At 36.5% G+C, this 21,537-nt stretch overlaps 1 protein-coding gene and 1 non-coding gene across 4 annotated transcripts in view; both read right to left on the bottom strand.

The window, feature by feature from the left end:
* Positions 1-471: 471 nt before the first annotated feature.
* The window catches only part of LSM14A (LSM14A mRNA processing body assembly factor), a 54,884-nt gene continuing 33,818 nt past the window's right edge, over positions 472-21,537 (bottom strand). For 2 of the 3 annotated variants that reach the window (XM_059999333.1, XM_059999332.1), the window contains exons 4-10: positions 17,660-17,782; positions 12,415-12,594; positions 12,068-12,133; positions 8,536-8,718; positions 8,257-8,428; positions 6,922-7,153; positions 472-1,575 (exon numbers count right to left, since the gene is read on the bottom strand). In XM_059999333.1, the coding sequence (XP_059855316.1) occupies positions 1,552-1,575; positions 6,922-7,153; positions 8,257-8,428; positions 8,536-8,718; positions 12,068-12,133; positions 12,415-12,594; positions 17,660-17,782 (980 nt within the window). In that variant the 3' untranslated portion in view covers positions 472-1,551. The remainder of the gene's footprint in view (positions 1,576-6,921; positions 7,154-8,256; positions 8,429-8,535; positions 8,719-12,067; positions 12,134-12,414; positions 12,595-17,659; positions 17,783-21,537) is intronic. The other variant, XM_059999334.1, reaches the window with a different exon arrangement.
* On the bottom strand, positions 10,287-10,393 carry LOC132417396 (U6 spliceosomal RNA). Its single transcript, XR_009517833.1, has one exon. It is a non-coding gene; the product is annotated as a U6 spliceosomal RNA (small nuclear RNA).

Below are 21,537 nucleotides of genomic sequence, written 5' to 3' on the forward strand. Positions count from 1 at the left end.
TAAACTATGGCTGCCAAGTACTGGACCTTAATAATGAAACCAAATTACAAAACATTTTCTTGTAGAGCTACACAAAAGATATAAAATTAAAATTATCAACCACCTTTATATACTCCAATTCTCCTACAGTGCAATTTTCCATATCTTTATCACTACTGAATATTTTAAGGAGAAAGTTAACAAAAATCAAAATAGATAAAAATATTTAATCTTTGTATCCCTTTATTCCACGGCCTTCATAAAAACACAAAGTGGCCAGATTTTTTTTCCACTATAGCTTAAAATATCAAAAAGATTTACTAATAATTTTAGCAATTAACTCTATACTGAGTCATTTGTGGGTCACAGGCCTAAGGACCAGTGTTATGATATCTTATAGGTTGCCAAAATAATTTCTAACACTCTGAATCATCTTGAAATATAATGGAAAAAGTCAAGGTATCACAACAAAACTCCAGGCATATCAGGAAGAACAGGTTAATTGACACTTAGTTTTATTGTCTTAAAAAAGGGGGGGTTACTTATTTGAAAATACAGCTAAGTACATTCTTATCTATGATTATTTACATTTGTATACTGAAAATATCTATTATGTGGATAAATCCTGTGATATGCCATTTGCTACAAAATAAAGTTCTTACAATGAGCATAAGTAATTTACCCTTTTTAGATAATGAAAGAATGTATCAAATCTTCATTTACGTTCCAAACATTTAAAAAAAAAATCAAAATCAACAATCTTAAGCCTGAAAAGCTATGAAAAAAAGACCCACCCATACTTCAGCTCCTCAGCACATCAACTTCTGCAAGGACACAGTATGTTTGCTGACTTTAAAATGTTTATTCTTTAAAAAATTAGTTGCTTTTTATACAGCTATACAAAGTTCTTAATGTTTCTTTGGCAATGGAATATAATGGAATTTTACAACTATATAAAAAAGTTACCTTTGCCTAAGAAACAGTATTTACTGTGTGTACATAGTTGACTGACAAAATTCTCTACCATCCAGCACCCTAATTAATTGACGAAATAAGCTACCTCAGAAGGGTTATTACAGGATTTCCAAAAAAAGAAAGAAAGAAAGAAAGAAAGAAAAAGAAAGATATAGACAGACACACAGACACATAGACACACAGACCCTTCCTTCTGTGGCTCAAAACAGTAACACGGCCCTATCTGCAGGCAACTCACAATAATTGCCAAATACAATTTAGTGATAAGAAAAATCCTTTCAGTGATGAAAAAATACTTATAAGTTCCACTGGAGTACTGCTTTAGTTTAACTATACATAAGAAATTACTTAACCTTCTGCTATTCCAAATATATTTAATGCTCATTTATTAAGATGAGCCTTCCCTCCCACCCCCAAAATTAACTGTATTGTATCTTTGAAATTAAGCAGAAAAACAAACAAACAAACAAACAAAAACCCAGTGCTGGTGACAAATATACAGCAAATTCACTTTTTCATTCTTCTCAAAGACTGAAACCAATTCTCAGGACCACGAAGAGCTAAAAATCCATCTATTTTCAAAGACTTGTTTGCAGACTATGCAGCAACTTTGTTGTCTTTCTAAAAAGGAAAAAAAAAATTAGCTCATGTTTCAAACTATTGGGGTTTATTCATAAGTATTTCTTTTAAATTTGCTTTATTTTAAGTATATTTTTCATAACCTTTAAATATATCCTCCTCTTACTTTCATGTATAAACTCATTTCACTGATTTCCAGGAAACACTTTTTATAACTTACATACCCAGCAGTAGCTCATTATTTGTTAAGTGTATTTTCCAGTTAGTAGAGGTTAAAGCAGTGGTGCTGTGGGCTTGTCCTAGCAAGAAGGCCCCCTGCTAAGATATAGGCACACCCTACTACCTTTGGTGCTGTCCTAATAATTTAAAAAAAAATTAAGCCTTCATCATAGTAGTCAAACTCATCAAATACAACTGACAACATTTTTTGGAAGAAGATAAATAAAATTCCCGAGTCTTTGATATCTTTACTATGCAATAAAATATCCAGGTGGTAAAATAACATTTCTCTTCTCCACAGTTTCATGTCAGGAGAAAGCAATGATTTGGAAATTCATTTTAAAAGGACAACTTTTAAATCTGAAATAAGTTCTGAAAATCAGAGCGCTGCCTGGGAAATGTTTTTAAAAGCAACCAGGGAGAAAGCAATAAAAATCTCAAGGAGCCTCTAGCTTTCCAGTGAGATTAATCCTAAACCAAATGCCTGTACACAGAGCCAAGGGCTTCTCTTTTCCTCAGGACTAGTTGCTACCAACTAGCTGCTACTAGTTGCTACCTGATTTTTACTGCTGATTCTCACCCTGACTGTTAGAAATACACACTGCCTATGTTAAAAACTTAATTTTATCTGTGTATACAACACCAAACCATTTGTACGTTATTAAATTAGAATACAAACGGCATGGTGTAAGTTGATACAGAAAGAAATAAGCTGAGGATGATCCTGATGTCTGTCCCCCACCAATGCCAACCTTCACATGCCCTGTGTTTTTTTTTACCTTTCAGAAAGCTGTATGATCAATCCAGACCTTTTAGGGTTCAAAAGCTGTGATTTTCTGAAAGGTAAAAAAAGAAAGCGAGATAGAAAGGGAAAGAGGGAGGGAAAGGGGAGAAGGAAACAGAGAAGTAGCAGGAAGGAAAGGAGAAAATAAAAGGGGAAAGGGAGAGAGTACCATGCTGAGTCATTTCAGATACCTTGTTGTCTCTGGACCCTCTCTGAAGAAACACAGACTCAAATGAAAGGCAACCTGTCTCACCCACCATGGCAGCTTAACCTCCTTAGCAGCAGCGTATAAAATAGGAGTGGGCCACTCTCTCATTAGCCCCAGCCTGATCTCCCAGCCCCCAAAAAAGAAAGAAAAGAAAAAGCACCATAGGACCAAACTCACCACAAGTTTATGTTTCTAACATTATCCTAAGGAAAACTCAGAAGCCGAAGAGTAAATTTTGGCTAAGCTTATACCTAGATCAAGAGAGTTAACTCCTCTGGGTCCTTGGTTTCCTAACTATCTATTGCAGTAGGGTGGGAGAGAAGTTCTAGTTTGACTGATATTTCTAAGGAGTTCTAAAAAAAAATATATGATCCTATCACCCATGTTTTCATTAAACAACCAGATCTGCTCATAATGTTCATGTCAGTGGAGCATAAAGAACAAAGCTAACCCATTACATGAAGGCTGCTGCAAATGCCACTGTACTTCATCTCTGAGAAGTATTAGATGCTTCAGAAACAAGTATAATCTTAGAAGGTAAATTTCCTTTATGTAATAGTGGTCAATCACTACTTCCACCTTTAAAGGTGCCAGATGCTATGATTTAGAAGGAACAGGCTGCTGAGAAGGTCCGGGATCTAGTGGCAGACAGAAGATCATTCAACTTTGGAATGGACAAGCAATGGCTAGCCACACTGATGGACCTTCAGCCTCACTGAAGTAACTTATTCCTAATCAACATGCTAAGTACTTACTTCAAGCCCACTATGGCTCCATGCTGAGATAGGTGTTCTGGTGGAAAGAAAAGTAAAATACATATTCACTAACGCCAAGAGGCTCCCATCTAGTTGGCGATGCAGAACAAAACAAAACACATGAAATAGGGAATATAAGTATACGTAAAATGTGTGGTGATGAAAGCAGATACCACAGGAGGTCAGAAAAGGAAGAAATCAGTGGAGGAAGGAAGAGAAGTTTCTAAGGATAGAGCAAACCTTAGGCAAGACTGAAAGGAAGCCCCTGTCTTTCAGCTGGGTCTGTCTTCGCACTGGACCATAAACATCAAGAAGGCTGGGACTGCATGTGTTTTGTTACCACCAATGTCCAGCATAGAGCTTGGCACATGCGAAGAATTCAATATATTTGGTCAATGAATGAAGTCAGAGTTGGAATCAAGCAGTGTGTATAAGAGATGACCATGAGTCAACTGCTTGAATCGGACAGGTTAAAGGGTAATAATAAATGGGGCTGGATATATCCAGTGGGACCCTTACAGAGTAAAACGAGCAGGCAGTGCAACGTCACATTAGAACCTTCTAGCCATCAGCCTGAGGTCTAGTGAATCTATCACTCCTTGAAACACCCAAGCAGAGGTTGAACTATCTGTCAGGGATACATTAGTGCGGATAAAGACTCATGCAGACAACCTCTGCAATGCATTCTAATTCTACAATATATATGATAGGAGTTTTAACTAAAGGCTCAAAATGGCTGAACAGTGAGACACAGCCTCAAAACGCATTAATAAGTGCATATTCTATGCACACAGTGTTTACTCAAAGGTTTACTGATGACTGCTCAGATAAAGGGGATTAATGATCCAGTCTTACACAACATGACAGCTAATTTTTTCAAATATATGAAAAATCATTAGGAAGAAGAGTATATATTCTGTGTATAGACAAGGATAGAGTTAAACTAATAAGTTTAGAAGGTAGAGGGAAAAAGATTTTTTCAAATTATGTGTGTGTCTGTGAAATCCTAATAATTAGAGCACCCTTGGGGTGGGATGGATGCTCTTAGAAAGTGTAATAAGTTCCCAGCCCTCATAAAGGATACCAACAGAAGAGGATTTTGGTTTGGCCAGGAGGTCACAACTCTCAGATGCTTTCCAACTCTGAGACTTTAATGGTGTGTCTGAAATAAAACTGTGCAAAACTGAGGGCCAGAAAGGTTTAACAACTCAACTGAGGTCATACTAGCAAAAATTACTAAAATTCTCATCAGGATCAAGGTCTAATTTAAACGTACTTTTCCTCAAACCAAGCTGACTCAATGTGGTCTTCAACAGGAGTTGCCACACGTTCTTCAACAGGTAGCTGATATGCCTGAAGTGAGGTAAAGAGAAACTGAAGGTCTAAACACCAATCAGTGGGTTATTATGGTAGTTGGCAGAAACGCCTCAAAGGAATGAACGTGGTGATGTGGAAATGGCCCATGATCATGGATACCTCCACAGCCTGGGAGACAAAAGAATACCAAACTGAGATGATGGGAAAGTGAGAAGATGATGAGGACATTCTGAGGAAGGTTAAGTTTAAGTTGATCACAGGACACAATGCAAGTAAATATAGAAAAATGTAAGTGAAAGCATACAAGGTCCAAGTTGAAAAACTGATTAGAAGCTATGAATAGACAAGCTCAGAAAGGGGAGGGGGAAATTGCTGCAGGAGAGGAGAGAGGGAAAGTTCGAGCCTATGCTAGAGTGCAAACATGAACACAATGGAGCAAACTGAACATTGCAGGCAGAAGGAATGGGTAAAAAGGTCGTGAGATAGGAATAAGCTTGGCACTAAACAAGAGCAAGAAGACCCACATATGTGTAGCACAATGAATGAAGAAAAGGGCAGTTCCACTGGCAACAAGATCTAGAGCAAGTACTAGACCTCTCATCTGGAGAAACAGGCAGATCATGAAGCACCTTATAGGCTGTGTTAAGGAACATACGTTATTTTTATAAAGAGAAAAATATCAAAAGTGTTAAAAAAACAAAAAGCAGGAAGAAAGACTCCACTTTGGGTAGGCAGTTATCAGTGTCAAATATTGCAGAGTAGTTAAGGTCAAATATTTGTGAAAAGGCTACTGAATTCTATAAGCAAAGGTCACTGGCAACCTCAAGAGGAGTAATAGTGGCAAGGAAGAGGAGTTCTGTAGTTCCTAAGACACAGTCCCCTAGCTGGAATGGCCATTTTGCAAGTTAGAAGTGCTGAAGCTACATCAGGCTGCATTTACTGTGGCTGGGTATCCTGAGCTAACGACTTGAGGCTAATTTTCAGCAGCCTTGGCTGTGATGACACAATATTAAAGGCATCAAAATTAACAGAACAGATCCAAAAGCCACTAACAATGACCCTTCAAGAGGGATCTCAACAATGACCAGTTTTAAATACTGAATAATGAAATTCCTGCTAGTAGATCTTTTTGTTTCTTTTCCTTTTCTTTTTTTTTTTTAATTTATTTTTGGCTGCTTTGGGTCTTTGTTGCTGTGCGCAGGCTTTCTCTACTTGCAGCGAGCGGGGTCTGCTCTTTATTGCAGTGCATGGGTTTCTCACTGTGGTGGCTTCTCTTGCTGCAGAGCAGGGCTCTAGGGTGTGCGGGCTTCAGTAGTTGTGGTATGCAGGCTCAGTAGTTGTGGCGCACGGGCTTAGTTGCTCCACAGCATGTGGGATCTTCCCAGACCAGGGCTCGAACCCATGTCCCCTGCGCTGGCAGGCGGATTCTTAACCACTGCGCCACCAGGGAAGTCCCGGTCTTTTTGTCTCTAGCTGCCCTATGTAATTCCTAGTAGACTTCTTTATGATAGGACTTTGATCGTTTCTTTGATTATATACTTTCCTCTCCACTATCCCTAAAATCGATGACTAGGATAGTAACACTGACTTAAAGACCCCTTTAAATATGTTCTTCCTAGATTCTCTTGGTATTGAAGCATACTTTGTAATATGAAATAAAGGTGACACAATATGGCTCTTTTCTGTACCGTATAATATCTTTTAGTGATCCCCTGTGCCTCCAACAACAACAACAAAATTTTTTTAAGGAAAAGAAATTAATCCTAAGTCAGTCTCTTAACAGGTTTTTGGAAGAAATTTTACCAGTCCATTAAATCTGAAACCATGGTTTTATAACAGAAAGATAAAAAAGAATATCACATTTCTATCTCTTTACTTCCTCCAACTGAAAAGAAAATAGTTAAAAAAGAATTAGATTCATTAACCAAGAAGTTACTGCTCCTTAAAATTATATAAATATCCTAATCAGGTACATCCTCCACTGAAAAGTCAAGTGGAAGTTATACAAATGCCCTAAAAATATTCACCTCTAATAGATAAGAGTTTAAAACATTTTGAATTTCATACAACTTCAAGCCAACCCCAAAGCACATAATAATACTTACCCTATATTCGAAATCTGCAAACTCCCTGCCCCCACGACCTCCTCTGAATCCACCACGAAATCCTCGAGGAGTGGCAAAGTTACCACCTCGGCCGCTACCACGTCCTCGGCCACCACGGAAACCAAGACCTCCCCTGCCTCTGTACCCTCCACGGCCACGGTTTGGACGAAGTGGGATTCCAAATGTTTCTGCATTTAATCTTCTTTCTTCAGCCCAGGTTGGTCTCCGTTCTCTATTATGAGAACAAATAATCTTTAGTGTATCAAGTTTTAAAGAACATTTTCCAGCAAAACTATGTAGCACTGATTTCCAAATTAAGGCTAAGTAATTCCTAAGAATCAAATAAAAATAAGCGCCTTATCTAAGTCATCACAAGCTGTCCATGGCAATATGTTCCTATAATTCATGTGAAAATATGACTGGTATTAAGCTTCTTGCAAATGCAGTTGATAATACAAAGAAACTGACAACAGCCCCAATAAATGGGATTGGCAATTGACTCTACCCTCCAATCAGCCCCAAAGGAAGAAAGGGCAAAGCCAGGAAAGGAAACCCTGTCTCAGAATGTGAAGAGATGGAGGATAGATCCCTGAGTTCCTAGTATGCTCCTGGCCCAACCTCTGAACCGGACGCCTGAAGCGTCTGAATTGCTGCTGCTGGCCCACAGCCCAGATAATCAGAGGATTCAGAATCATCCCCATCCACGTTTAAAGTGAAGTAGAAAACTGCCACCAGGTGGCACCAAACTGCAGCCAGGAAGACGATTAGGATCAGGCAGCAGAAACCCTGGAACTCTTAGTTTGTTATGTTGGATCCTTTAATTAACCAGTTTTCTGGATCCACATTTACTGCAATATAGCAGAGCTTTACTGTATCAGCAAACTTCATCTGAACTACATTGTAGAGGGGTAAAGTAAAAGGTGTTTAGGTGTTAGATGAATGCCTCTATTTTTATTTACTAATTTTCAAATGTGAATGCATCCCCAAACAAAAGTATATGATTATTTTTCTCAAAGAGTAATATCATTTAAAATTTTAGTATAAATTATTTTCTTTTAGCAAAATAAATCATTAAACAATTGTAGTCATTAGTTTTTTTTTTTTTCTGGCCACACAATGCAGCATATGGGATCTTGGTTCCCCGACCAGGGATTGAACCCGTGGCCCCCCCACCCAGGGATTGAACCCGTGCATTGGAAGTGCGGATTTTTAACCACTGGACTGCCAGGGCAGTCCCTAGATATTTTTAAGTATTCATTAAACTTTGTGAATTTATAAGAATTCATTTCACACTTCAACCTCCTAAGAGCATAAGAGCAGCTTAAAAGATTGTACCTGTTATCATCACAAGAAATATTATCAAAGAAAGATTTAGTTTTGTCATAATAGCAGTTAGGTCCAAGTGGATCTTCTTCATCTGCATTTCCTTCACTGTTTTGGGTGTCAACTCCTGAGTCTCCTTTATCTTCACCATTTACAGGCTTCTCCTGTTTCTCAAGTTTATCTTCTAATGAAAAACAAAAGCACATACCATAAAAGTCAAGACTTGTACTAAACATCCATAATTCACAAGTCAAATAAGAGTATTTTTTGAATAGAAAAATAAAAACTCACCTTTCAATTTAAGTTTATTATGAAACTCTCTGTCGATTTCCTCCTTGTTAAATTGTGCATTTGCACTTTCAAAGTCAAAGTCTTTCTCAAATTTCATTGGACCATCTCGTCGAATACCAAATCTTCCCCTGCCACCTCGATGACCCCCACGCCCTCTCCTTGGAGCTGAAGGAGCACCTGGAACTATATTAATAAAGAAAGAACAAGCTGGTTTAGAGCAGAAGCTATTATTGTGGTCTTTACGGTCAACAAGAGAAATGCTTACAAGTCTCTATGCACATGACGATATTTGTATTTTTTAATATAAAAAAGATGAAGTTTCACAAACATTTAATATATAATAGACTGAGAAGAGCACATATAAAATTTATAAACATGAAATTTATAAATGGCACACATGAAATTTATATCTATGGGGTTTACACTCATACATGCTACTGATACAGTATACAACCAAACAATTTGGGAGACTTCTGTACTAAATTACTTTGTTTTTCTTATATCCCTAATACCTACAAAATGTCAAATATATATTGGGTTCTCAAAATTCATGAAGACTTTTATGGAAAGGATCATAGAAATCAAGATTTATAGTGAGAAAAATAGATGAACATTTAGCAGCACAAATTGCAAGATAACACAAAAGACAATAAGTACATGGTCTTGGACTTCCCTGGTGGCGCAGTGGTTAAGAATCTGCCTGCCAATGCAGGGGACACGGCTTCTATCCCTGGTCCGGGAAGATCCCACATGCCGCGGAGAACCAAGCCTGTGAGCCACAACTACTGAGCCTGTGCTCTAGAGCCAACGAGCCACAACTACTGAGCCCGTGTGCCACAACTACTGAAGCCCACGCGCCTCGAGCCCGTGCTCCACAACAAGAGAAGCCACTGCAATAAGAAACCCGTGAACAGCAATGAAGAGCAGCCCCCGCTCACTGCAACTAGAGAAAGCCCGCGTGCAGCAATGAAGACCCAACGCAGCCAAAAATAAATAAATAAATTTATATTTTTTTTAAAAAAGAAAAGACGTACATGGTCTCAACCACTCCAACCACTTCCTGCTTCACCTTTACTGTCTCCCTCTAAATGGCTCCATATTTTTCAAGTCTTCCTGTATCTATTTTTCTCTACAATTTAATACAATAACAAGATTTATGAGGTATGATAAAGCAATACCAAAGTAGCATAAATTATAGTGAAAACTTGAGAACCCAAATATCCAACACAAGAGGAACAGTTAAGAAGAAAAAAATTAAAGAGAAACATGGAATAGTATTTGATGTCGGTTAACAGAAAAATATAGAGCACAAAGCACTATGAATTCAATGATTATAATTATGTGAAATGTTTAACACATACTGATAAAGATCAGAAGTGACTACAGAGTAATAGACAGGTTTGTGCTCACTGTTCACTAAAATTTGGCAAATTGTCTAAGTTTGAGAAAACAAACCTCAAAAACCCACAGCAGTATATCCAGACACTTAAATCTAGACAAGCAGGATGTTTAAATATTCAGCTCTACTACTGAAAATGTCTTGGCCAAAAGCCAGAAATTAGAGCACAGTATTTCTGTCTTAAATTTTGAAGGGCAGTGAGAGATATTTTATTTATTGCTTTACATGATTTATATTTTATTTTTTAAATTGAAGTATAGTTGATTTACAATGTTGTATTAGTTTCTGGTATACAGCAAAGTGATTCAGATAGACACACACACACACATATATACACATATTCTTTTTATATTAAACTATGCAGTGCTTCACGAATTTGCATGTTATCCTTGTGCAGGAGCCATGCTAACCTTCTCCGTATCGTTCCAATTTTAGTATATGTGCTGCCAAAGCGTGCACTACTTTACACGATTTTTGAATGATGGAAGCATGGCAATTATTTTATCTTGAGAAGAGAGGGGTTCTTTTTCCAAATTAAAAAAAGTGAAACATAGTACACCAAACCAAAACCTCTGTAATTCTATGGCACACAGCACAAATAAAATACATATAGGGACTTCCCTGGCGGTCCAGTGGTTAAGACTTTGCCTTCCAGTGCAGGGGGTTCGGGTTCAATCCCTGGTTGGGGAGCTAAGATCCCACATGCCTCATAGCCAAAAAAACCAAGACATAACTCAGAAGCAATACTGTAATAAATTCAATAAAGACTTAAAAAAAAATGGTCCACATCAAAAAACAACAACAAATAAAAACATAAACATATAAAAATGTACAGAAGAAATAAAGTGTTTTTACATTTAAAATTGTATCTAGCTTTCTAAAATTAAGTGAAAGAGCATCTTCCAATTATTATGTAATTAAAGAGATCACACACTGCTTTTATTTTTTAATTTGGAAGAGTTTATAATTATAATTTATTCTCTGCTAATAAATTTGAAAAGAATAAAATGGATGGATTTGGGGTAAATGTCATAGATTACAAAACAGATAAAGAAAGTATACAATCATACTAAATCAATAATAATGAAAGAAAGTTAAAGTCCTTGAATAATTACTTCCAAAAAAAAAGGAGCCCAGAGCTTAACTTTAATGAGAAAACTCAATTTTAAAGGTACAGATAATTCAATTCTTTTTTAAAACATTTATTTTATTGAAGCATAGTTGATTTACAATGCTGTGTTAACTTCTGTTGTACAGCAAAGTGAGTCAGTTATATATATTCTTTTTCATATTCTTTTCCATTACGGTATATTACAGGATATTGAATATAGTTCCCGATAATTCCATTCTTTTTTTTCTTTTGGCCATGCCACGCGGCTTGCAGGATTTTAGTTCCCTGATCAGGGATTGAACCCAGGCCATGGCAGTGAAAGCACTGAGTCCTAACCATTAGGCCACCAGGGAACTCCCAATTCCATTCTTAAAAGCATAGAAAACAATTTTATAATGCTAACATGAAACTGACACAAAAACATAAAAAAATACAAGACAGTACAAAAGAGAAAGCCATAAAACAATGTAAATATAAACATACAAGTCCTACTTGCAGATAACATTCAAGAATATATCAATAGACAACTGCCTGCCATCAAGTAGGGTTTATTCCAGACACGTGGTTAAAAAAAAAAAAACTTTTGAAATAATTAGGTTAAAAAAAATTGAAATAAAAGTAGCGTGGTCCTATGTGCCTATCACCCAGCTTCCCCTCCAACAGTTACATCTTGATTATCTATTATACATTATCAAAAACCGGGAAAAACCAGGACACTGGCACAATATAATTAACTATACTATAGATCTCATATTCAGATTTCAACAGTTTTGGATGTTCTCATTTTTTTCGTATGTCGTTACGTACAGTTCTATGACATTTTGCTACGTATACAGATCCACAGTACCCCCACCATAAGATAAAGAACTGTCTGTTACCACAATGAAACTCCCCTGTGCTACTCCTTTATAGTCACCAACCCTTGCTATTCTTTCTTTATAGTAATTATGCATCATACATTTCAAATGTTCCCTCTATTGAAAAGCATAGGATAAGGCTTTCAGATCCAAGTAACAACTTACCGATTTGTCTCTTGCTATCATTTCTGAGTTGCTCATTTTCTGGTCTTGAAACCTTGTGTACTTCAGCTATAGAACACACAGAAAGTGACAGTTAACTTAGGACACATAATCAAAAACTTCTGGAAAGTTAGAAATGGAAAAACAAACAAACCCAGAACAAAACCAAAAATCTATATATCCCCACCACCATCACTACTTTGAGTCAAATTTGAAAGACTGAACATTCTATCAAGTTCAGTTTAAACTTTCTAGGATCATTTACATAGAGTAAATGTTTTTAATGAAAGTAAGTTGAATGGAAGATGTTGACCAGTCAATTAAAAAATAGTAAATAGCTAAAGTTCTACCTCGCCTGTGCTCTTGATTCTCTATTGCTTTTTGGCTGGTTGATGGTAAAGGCCTGGTTGATGATACAGGGCTCCTTCTCCCAACAGGTGCTGGAGCAGGTAAGTGGGCCGAGGCTGTCTGCACTGCTTGTTCCATGGTTGGGCTTTTTCTCAAAGGGTCTAACTGAGGGCTTGAACGACCTGAAACGTAACCAAAAGATAAGAAACTATCCCTATCCTCTGGGGGTTTCAAAATAACCTAGATCCTAAAAATAGGTCTAGAGTTTTACTTCTACCAATTCAAATCCTCAGCACAATCTGAATCCATCTACTCATTAGACCAGAGTTTAAAACTGTTTATCTTTAGTGGGCTGGTCACTTGATCAGTAAATAAAATAAAATAAAATAAAATAAACCCCAAAACAAACAAACAAAAAAACTCTGGTACAAAATCCCCCAGGAATATTATCAAAGATAATTTAGGCAGGTCAGGTGTAGGCTTTCCCCAATAACCACAACCACCAGATTACACTGAGACTTTAGCCATTATTTCTAGAGGCTTTAACTTCTTTTAAAATTTATTTTTGGCTGCGTTGGGTCTTCCTTGCTGCATGTGGGCTTTCTCTAGTTGCGGACAGCGGGGGCTACTCTTCCTTGTGGTATACGGTCTTCTCATTGCAGTGGCTTCTCTTGCTGCGGAGCACAGGCTCTAGGCGCGCGGGCTTCAGTAGTTGTGGCTCCGGGCTCTAGAGCGCAGGCTCTGTAGTTGTGGCGCATGGGCTTAGTTGCTCCGCGGCATGTGGGATCTTCTCAGACCAGGGATTGAACCCGTGTCCCCTGCTTTGGCAGGCGGGTTCTTAACCACTGTGCCACCAGGGAAGTCCTAACTTTTTTAGTACTTTCTGAAGATATGTCTAAAGTGATACCCTTATATCTATAAGTATTATCTGCATTAAATTTCTATTATAAAGGAAGTAAAGAACTAGAAAGTCAGGTGAAGTTCTTCGATTCCTTAGAGTCTTGGGTAATTAAACATCAATACTAAAAGGCCAGCAACAAATAAACCCTTCAGATAATTACACAGTAGCCATACTCACCCTCTGCTGTTTGAATGATCACTTGGCAAATTTTTGCTTAATATGGGTTTTGTACTTACAAATTCCATTTTTTCTTCCATGAGGTCAGAGCCTGGTCACAGTATGAACAGAAGAATGTAACACTGGGTGCTCCCATCATGCTTTTTGTCTCTAATGTTTGCCATAAATCTCCACTCAAGATGCTCTCACATCCCATGATATTGCACCAAAATAGGTTTTGCTTTAAAAAATTGTCCTCATTTTATGTAAAAAAAATATATTCCCAAATATGCTGCAAATGTTACTACCCACCTGTGCTACCTGCACAGGCTCCAAACTGGGGAACTGGTGAGTACTGACAGCACATTGGTGGTTGTGCACCAGGTGCTTCAGGGACTGTTTAGTAGTAATACTCCCCAAATATATGGTTAACTAAAGTATGCAATTACAAATGTGTGTCACCATTTCCAGCATTAATGACAAAGTTTACTCTGCCATTAATAGAAACACTGTAATTTTCCCACTGATTATAATGGGAAATCATAGTGGTTTATACAAGTTTTGGTCTAAGAGAAAACATTTTGTAATCACTTATCACCTTATAAACAGATTTATTTGTCAAACAAGTGTTAAGTTTTTGGAAAAGCCTATTGTTTAGGTAATTTTATCATAGTACATTAAATGATCTTATAAACTTACAAAACTTTACTTCATTAAGGCTTTTCTTTAAGATCCTGTGACTCACAATATTACAGAACTGCAAGTGATAGGGCAATCACAGTAAGTAATAACTCACTGCTGTTTTTTTTTTTAATATTTATTTATTTGGCCGCACTGGGTCTTAGTTATGGTATGCGGGATCTTTTAGTTGCAATATGTGGGATCTAGTTCCCTGACCAGGGATCAAACCTGGGCCCTCTGAATTGGGAGCACGGAGTCTTAGCCACAGGTAAGTCCCTGTATTTTGAAAACCTTTGTAATTAAAGTCTGGTACTACATCATGATGGCAATTTTGTTATAAACAGGGAAATACAGGTGATACTGGACATATTAGGAATAAACTCAAAAGCTCTTTTATAATAAACACACCCCCTTGAGTTATCTTCACCTTCTTATTCTTACAGTTACAAGAAAATTCTAGGTGTTAAAATTTTATAAACTTCAAAAATTTTAGCTGGTGAAATCAAAATGCAGATTCCCAGGCCGCCTCTCCCATTGTTTTATTTAAACATACCTCTTTCTTCTAATAAATATGTAATTAAATTTTTAAAAAACATTTTAATCTATTCAAAACTTATTTTAGCCTTAAGTATGAGGGAAGGATTCTAGAGTTACTTTTCCAAGTGATCAGGCAGTTGTCTGTTCACAACATCATTTATTGGATGGATCATTTAGTAGTCTTTCTCTACTAATTTAAAAATAACATCTTTATCATATATTAATTACTTATTTATACTTGGATCTATTTCTGACTTTTGCTCTATTCATCTCTAAATTTATTCCTGTACTGCTTTATTTTATGTATACTTTATTAAGGAGGTAAAGCCCTATCACATTACTTTTTTTTTTTTTTTTTTTTTTTGCGGTACGCGGGCCTCTCACTGTTGTGGCCTCTCCGGTTGCGGAGCACAGGCTCCAGACGTGCAGGCTCAGTGGCCATGGCTCACGAGCCTAGCCACTCCACGGCATGTGGGATCTTCCCGGACCGGGGCATGAACCCATGTCCCCTGCATTGGCAGGCGGACTCTCAACCACTGCGCCACCAGGGAAGCCCTCATTACTTTTATTTTTAAAACATATCTAGGTATACTTGCATACTTATTTTTAAGATAGTCTGTGTATCTGTTTTATTAGGTTCTCTTACTATTCCATGTAGATTTATTGAAAGTACAGTAAATTTAATTATTATGAGAAATAAAGTCTTCCTAATACTAAATCTTTTTATCTAGGAATAAGATATCTTTCTTTGATTACATGTAACTTCTTTTATGTCCCTCTATTATATTTTGTATCTTTCATCATAGAGACTGGCCATATTTCTTATTATGTATTTTATATATAATTTCTATTTCTCATCATTGTGAACATCTTCTTTTATCCCCATTAATAATCAGTGGGTTAGGTTTTAGGACATCTATTTTTTTTTAAATTTATTTAATTTTTGGCTGCATTGGGTCTTCCTGCTGTGCAAAGGCTTTCCCTAGTTGCAGTGAGCAGGGGCTACTCTTTGCTGTGGTGCACAGGCTTCTCATTGTTGTGGCTTCTCTTACTGCTGAGCATGGGCTCTAGGCACATGGGCTTCAATAGTTGTAGCATGCGGGCTGAGCAGTTGTGGCTCACGGGCTCTACAGCACAGGCTCAGTAGTTGTAGCTCACGGGCTTAGCTGCTCTGCGGCAATGTGGGATCTTCCTCGACCAGGGCTCGAACCCGTGTCCCCTGCACTGGCAGGTGGATTCTTAAACCACTGAGCCAGGGGGGAAGCCCTAGGACATCTACTGATTTTTATACTTATTCTCTACATTTTACCTCTATCTAATTTAAATCTCATATTAGTTCTAGTTTTTCAGTGAATTCTCAATTCCAAGTAGGAAGTCAGCATTGGCAAATAATGCTATTCTAATATTCATACTTATTTCTTTTTCATGTATTCCTGACATAGCTAAAAATTCCAGAACAATGCTGAGTAGCAATGAGAAAGGGAATCCTTACTTATGATTTTAATAAGAATCCTTCTGGTGCTTCAATATTAAGGTTAATGTTGGTTATTAATTAAGATAGCTAACATCTACTGAGCACGTTCTATGTGTCAGGCATTATGTTAAGGACACTGATACATTAAAAAAAAATTTAACCCTTACAATAAGTCTGTTGTTTTATCAGTAAAGTCCTGTTTTATAGTATGGAACACTAAAGCTTAAAAAGATTAAATATCTTCTCTAAGAAGGAAATCTTAAAAAAATTAACAAACCAATAACATACACACACAAATATACACTTATGTTAACCTAGATGAAAGCCTGGATGTAAATATTTGTTATTTCTGGGTGGTGAGATTATAGGTATTTTTATTTTCTTCCTATGCTTAGTGTATTTCTTTTTTAAAAAATTTATTGTAGTTGATTTACAAAGTTGTGTTAATTTCTACTGTACAGCAAAGTGATTCAGTTATACATATATATATACACATATATATTTTATATATATATACATTCTTTTTCATATTCTTTTCCATTATGGTTTATCACAGGATATTGAATATAGCTTCCCGTGCTATACAGTGCGCTTAGTGTATTTCTAATTTACCTACAAAAAATCTTTAGAATGTTAAAAAATTAAAAATTAAGTTTTTTTTAAATCAATATGAATAAAAGTAACTACAACTATTTCAAAATATCTAAAGTGAGATACACAGGATTATGTTTAGCATTGGCTTGATTTTACCCTCAAGTGCTTTAAAAAATACTGTCCTGATCATAATAGCATCTTTCTGAAATGACTTTACATTGTTTTATTTAAAAGTAAACATCCATATAAAGCAATGGGCCAGTTTCACCCACTTTAGCAGCAGATAAAGAATCCTGGGACCACTGAAGGTTATGAGACTGGTTGGTGGAAAAACAAAATTAAAAAGAAATGAAACAGGATCCTTTAAGCTTATTAAAATGCAGATCTCCAAGCTCCAGGGATTCTGATGTAGCAGTTCTCAGGATCTACATTTTTAAGAAGCATTCCAGATCAGATGATTTGATTGTGAGTGGTCCACACTGAGAGCCACTGCTCTAGATTCTATGAGGATGCTAGGAAAGATGCAACAGCATAATGAATAGTTTGTTTCCTCAGCTACTATTTCAAATTCATCAAGGATAGTTCATCCTCAGTGGTGAGTCTGAGATTGACCAGTAATATTTAAGTATTATATACAAGTAATATAATTGCTTTGTAAAAAAAAAAAAGGTCAAACTTAGACAATGTTCACCATTTCAGTTTTATGATCTAAGAATTATAAGAAGTCTGAACAGTGGAAGTCATTCAATAATGTACTTATTGAACAACAATTTAAAAATTTTTTTAAAGAACTAAGTAGAAATTATACATATGAGTTACAAGCTGCAAAAGCTCTTACATTCAGAGAAAGACTACCATCTATAGAAATTTAGAATGGAAAATTTTGAAGGAAAAAACAGCTTACCTTGAGATAACTGTGTTTTTAGAGATCTTGTATCCTGTGTAAAGGCAGAACCAACTGCACTACTTTGGGACAGGGTACCGCTGTTTGATGCTTCTGTTCCAAAGGATGTCAAGGAGCTTCCAGCTTTAAGAAAATTTTTTTGAATGACAAAAATTTTTTAAAAAAATTTTAAACCTTTCAATTATATAAAGTAACACAGCATTTTAATGATAATTGTCCCTCCCTGTAGCACCTGTGTAAATTAATAATACTGGAAATTAGTGAAACTGAATCAAAAAATAATTTGAGAAATTTTTGACAATATATAAAAAGCAAGCCCATATATACTCCAGCATCTTTGAATGCAAACAATTTTTTTTAACATATGCAATACTCTCCTGGACAGTTATACAGATGGGACAGCAAGGATGTACATCAGATAGAGAAGTAGCAGAAATGGTACATTCAATACCAACATTACGGTTCAATTATCTTAACACCAAATATCTGCACAAATAGCCAAATCAGGAGACAGGTCTATGAAGAGCTTTCCCAGCATTTCCAAGGCAGTGGACAATGGACTCCAGTCCATTTTAATGCCTCCCCTCAGTACAGTATTGTGGGGCTGCATTCTGCCTAAAGCAACCACAAAAAGTTCTGGTAATATGAGGAACAAAATATGAGGAAAGGACCTTTGCTATACTAGGTTATGTCAATCTTCTTTTCTACATTTCTTCAGAATTTATGGATCAATCACTTTCCATATGCTGTGCTCTTTTCTTAATATTTAATATACATAGGTTTTCTCTAGCAGGAACTGTTTCAATAGCCCCTCTTCCCCCACCTCTAAATCCAATATGAAAGTGGTACTGAGAATAATGTTTTATGAAACAGAAAAATAATCACATCACTACAGTGCTTAGGACTCTCTGATGGCTTTCCACTGCCCTCAAGAAAAAAGTTCAAACTATTAAAAAAAAAAAAAAAAAAAAGTTCAAACTATTTACCTTAGTTTATAAGGTCCTCCCCCTTATTGGCCTACCTCTTTTCTCATTACTCATTTACACCTCTTTGTTCCACAACAGAAGTTTAACTACCTGCTTTTAAATTACTTGAAGATTATGATCATGTTCCTCACATCTTCTAATTTCCAAGCTAAGCAACTCTAGTTCCTTCAACAATTCTCATCTTCACATGCTCTTTAAGCCTTGCCTCTTTTGACTTCTCCTAATTTAATGAATTCTAGTTGTTCATCTCTCTTAAAACGGGGCATCAAAACTCAGCAAAGTACCTCAGACAATAAGAATGAATGGGACTCCTTTATAGGTGTAATCCATTCAGGCTGCAGTCCCAGCCAGCTAAGGAGAGGCCTAACATAACCTCCCACAACATCCCCAGAAATGTTGAGACTACTGCTCTCAATAATTCTGTGGGATGCTGAATCTATCCCATTATCCCTAGTATTTCTGGGTAATGACCAAGACATAAACCACTCTGATGATGTGTATTCAACCTCCATCCTGCTCTGACTCAATCTCCCACTGCTTGCGCCTGCCTCCCCACCGCCACCCAACCCCATGAGCAAACTCTTCTACATCCTCCGTCTCTTTTCTGACTTCCCAGTCATACTACACCCACCTCCCTCGTGCCATTGCTGCTATTGATTTATCTCAAATTATTTTTCATGTAGAGTGTGAGGCAGGGGTCATTGTTAATTTTTTCCAAATAGATATCTAGCTGCTGCAAGATCATTTGTTAAAAAGATTTCCCCTTCTATCCACAGGAAAATAAAAGTGAAATTTATAATCATCATTCACAAAAAAACCAAAACAAAACAAAAAAGACTTCCCTTCTCCATTGAACTGCACTGGCATCTTTGTCTTAAATCAGCATTTAAGTAGGTCTATTTCTGTACTCTCTATTCTTTACCCTGGTATATCTGTGTATTCTTATATCAATAATTCCCTGTTCTGAATCTTGAAATTGGGTGTATACCTCAAACTTCCTCTTTCTTCAAGAGTAGTTTGGCTATTATAGATTTTGTATTTCCATACAAATATTAGAATCAGCATGTCAATTTCTATTTTTAAAGTGTGATGGGATTTTGATCAGGATTGTGTTCAACCTGTAAACCAATTCTGGGGAAAGTATCATCATAAAAATAATATTGAATATTCTAACCCATAAGCATGGATTAACTCTCTATTTATTTAGATCTCTAAATTCTCTCAGCAGTGTTCTGTGATTTTTATTGTAGAGCAGAGTTTTCTCAACTTCAGCACTACTGACGTGTTGGGCCAGATAATTTTTTGTTGAGAGGGGTTGTCCCATGCATTGCAGGATGTTAAGTAGCATCCCTGGCCTCTACCCATTAGATGCTAGTAGTATCACCCAGTTGTGACAAACAAAAATGTCTCCAGGCATTACCAAATGTCCCCTGAGGGAGGGGGGTAAAATGAACTCCCCTCCACTGAGAACCACATAGAGATTTTCAAATACTATCTTTTGTTACATTCATTCCTGGGTATCTGATGTTATTGGTGCTATTGTAAGCTGTGTTGCACTTTATATTTCATTCACCAATAATTTGTGCTAGATCTGCAAACTTTATCTATAAGTAGCCAGATGGTAAATAAAATATTCTAGGCTTTTCAGGCCATATGCTCTCTGTTATAACTATACAACTCTGCCCTTGTAGTGTAGAAGTAGCCACAGACCACATGTAAATAAATGGGTATGGCTGTATTCCAGTAAAACAGGAGGCTGGTGGGATTTGGTCCACAGGCCATAGTTTGCCAAACTGTCTGTTCTGAATACAAAAATACAGTTGATTTTTGTATATTTACCATGTATTCCCTTACCATGCTAAATTCACTTATTCATTCCAGTAGCTTGAATATTCCTTTGCATTTTCTACATACACAATCATGTCACCTTCAAATAATGACATTTTTAGCTCTGCCTTTCCAATCTCTAAATCTTTTATTTATTTATTTATTTTCTTGCCTCACTGGACTGACTAGGACCTCTAGAACAACACTACATGAAATAAGACAAGCGTTCTTTCGCTTTATTCCTTACCTCAAGGGAAAAGCATTCATTATCCCACCATTATGTGTGTAAGCTTTTCATTTCACTGTTCAGATTAGGAAACTCCCTCCTATTCCTTAGTTGTTGATAAATGGGTATTGAATTTTACCAAATGCCTGTTCTGTATCTCTTGGGATTGCAGTTTTTCGCCTTTATTCTGTTAATGTGGTAAATTACTAATGATTTTTAAATGTTAAAACATCTTTGCATTCCTGAGATGTCATTATGTAATATCCTTTTTATGAACTGCTGGCTTCCACTGCTAATACTATGTTAAGGATTTTTACATATATGTTCAGGGAAATTAGCTGTAATTTTATTTTCTTGTATTGATTTCATTTAGATACCATTTAGGTTTTGGTATCTCAGCTTCCCTTGGTTATCTGGTTAGGAAGTGTTCTTCTTTTATTCTCTCAAAGAGTTTGTGTAAGATTGGTAAAATTATTTCTTCCCTAAATGGTAGAATTTATCAGTAAAGCAAATAGTCTAGAATTTTCTTTACAGAAGATTTTAAATTAGTTTCAACTTCTTTAACAGGGTGATACTGAGACTGTACTTCCTCCTGTGTTGGTTTAGGAAAGTTGTATTTTCAAGGAACTTGTCTATTTCATCTGAGATGTCAAATTTGTTGACATAAAGTTGTTCACAATATCTTCATATTATCCTTTTAGGATCTATAGTGATGCCTACACTTTCATTTTTTTTTTGATTTTTTAAAAATTAATTAATTTATTTTTGGCTCTATTGGGTCTTCGTTTCCGTGCCAGGGCTTTCTCTAGTTGCAGCGAGCGGGGGCCACTTTTCATCAC

Source organism: Delphinus delphis, chromosome 20, assembly GCF_949987515.2.
Source record: "Delphinus delphis chromosome 20, mDelDel1.2, whole genome shotgun sequence".
Classification (NCBI taxonomy): domain Eukaryota; kingdom Metazoa; phylum Chordata; class Mammalia; order Artiodactyla; family Delphinidae; genus Delphinus; species Delphinus delphis.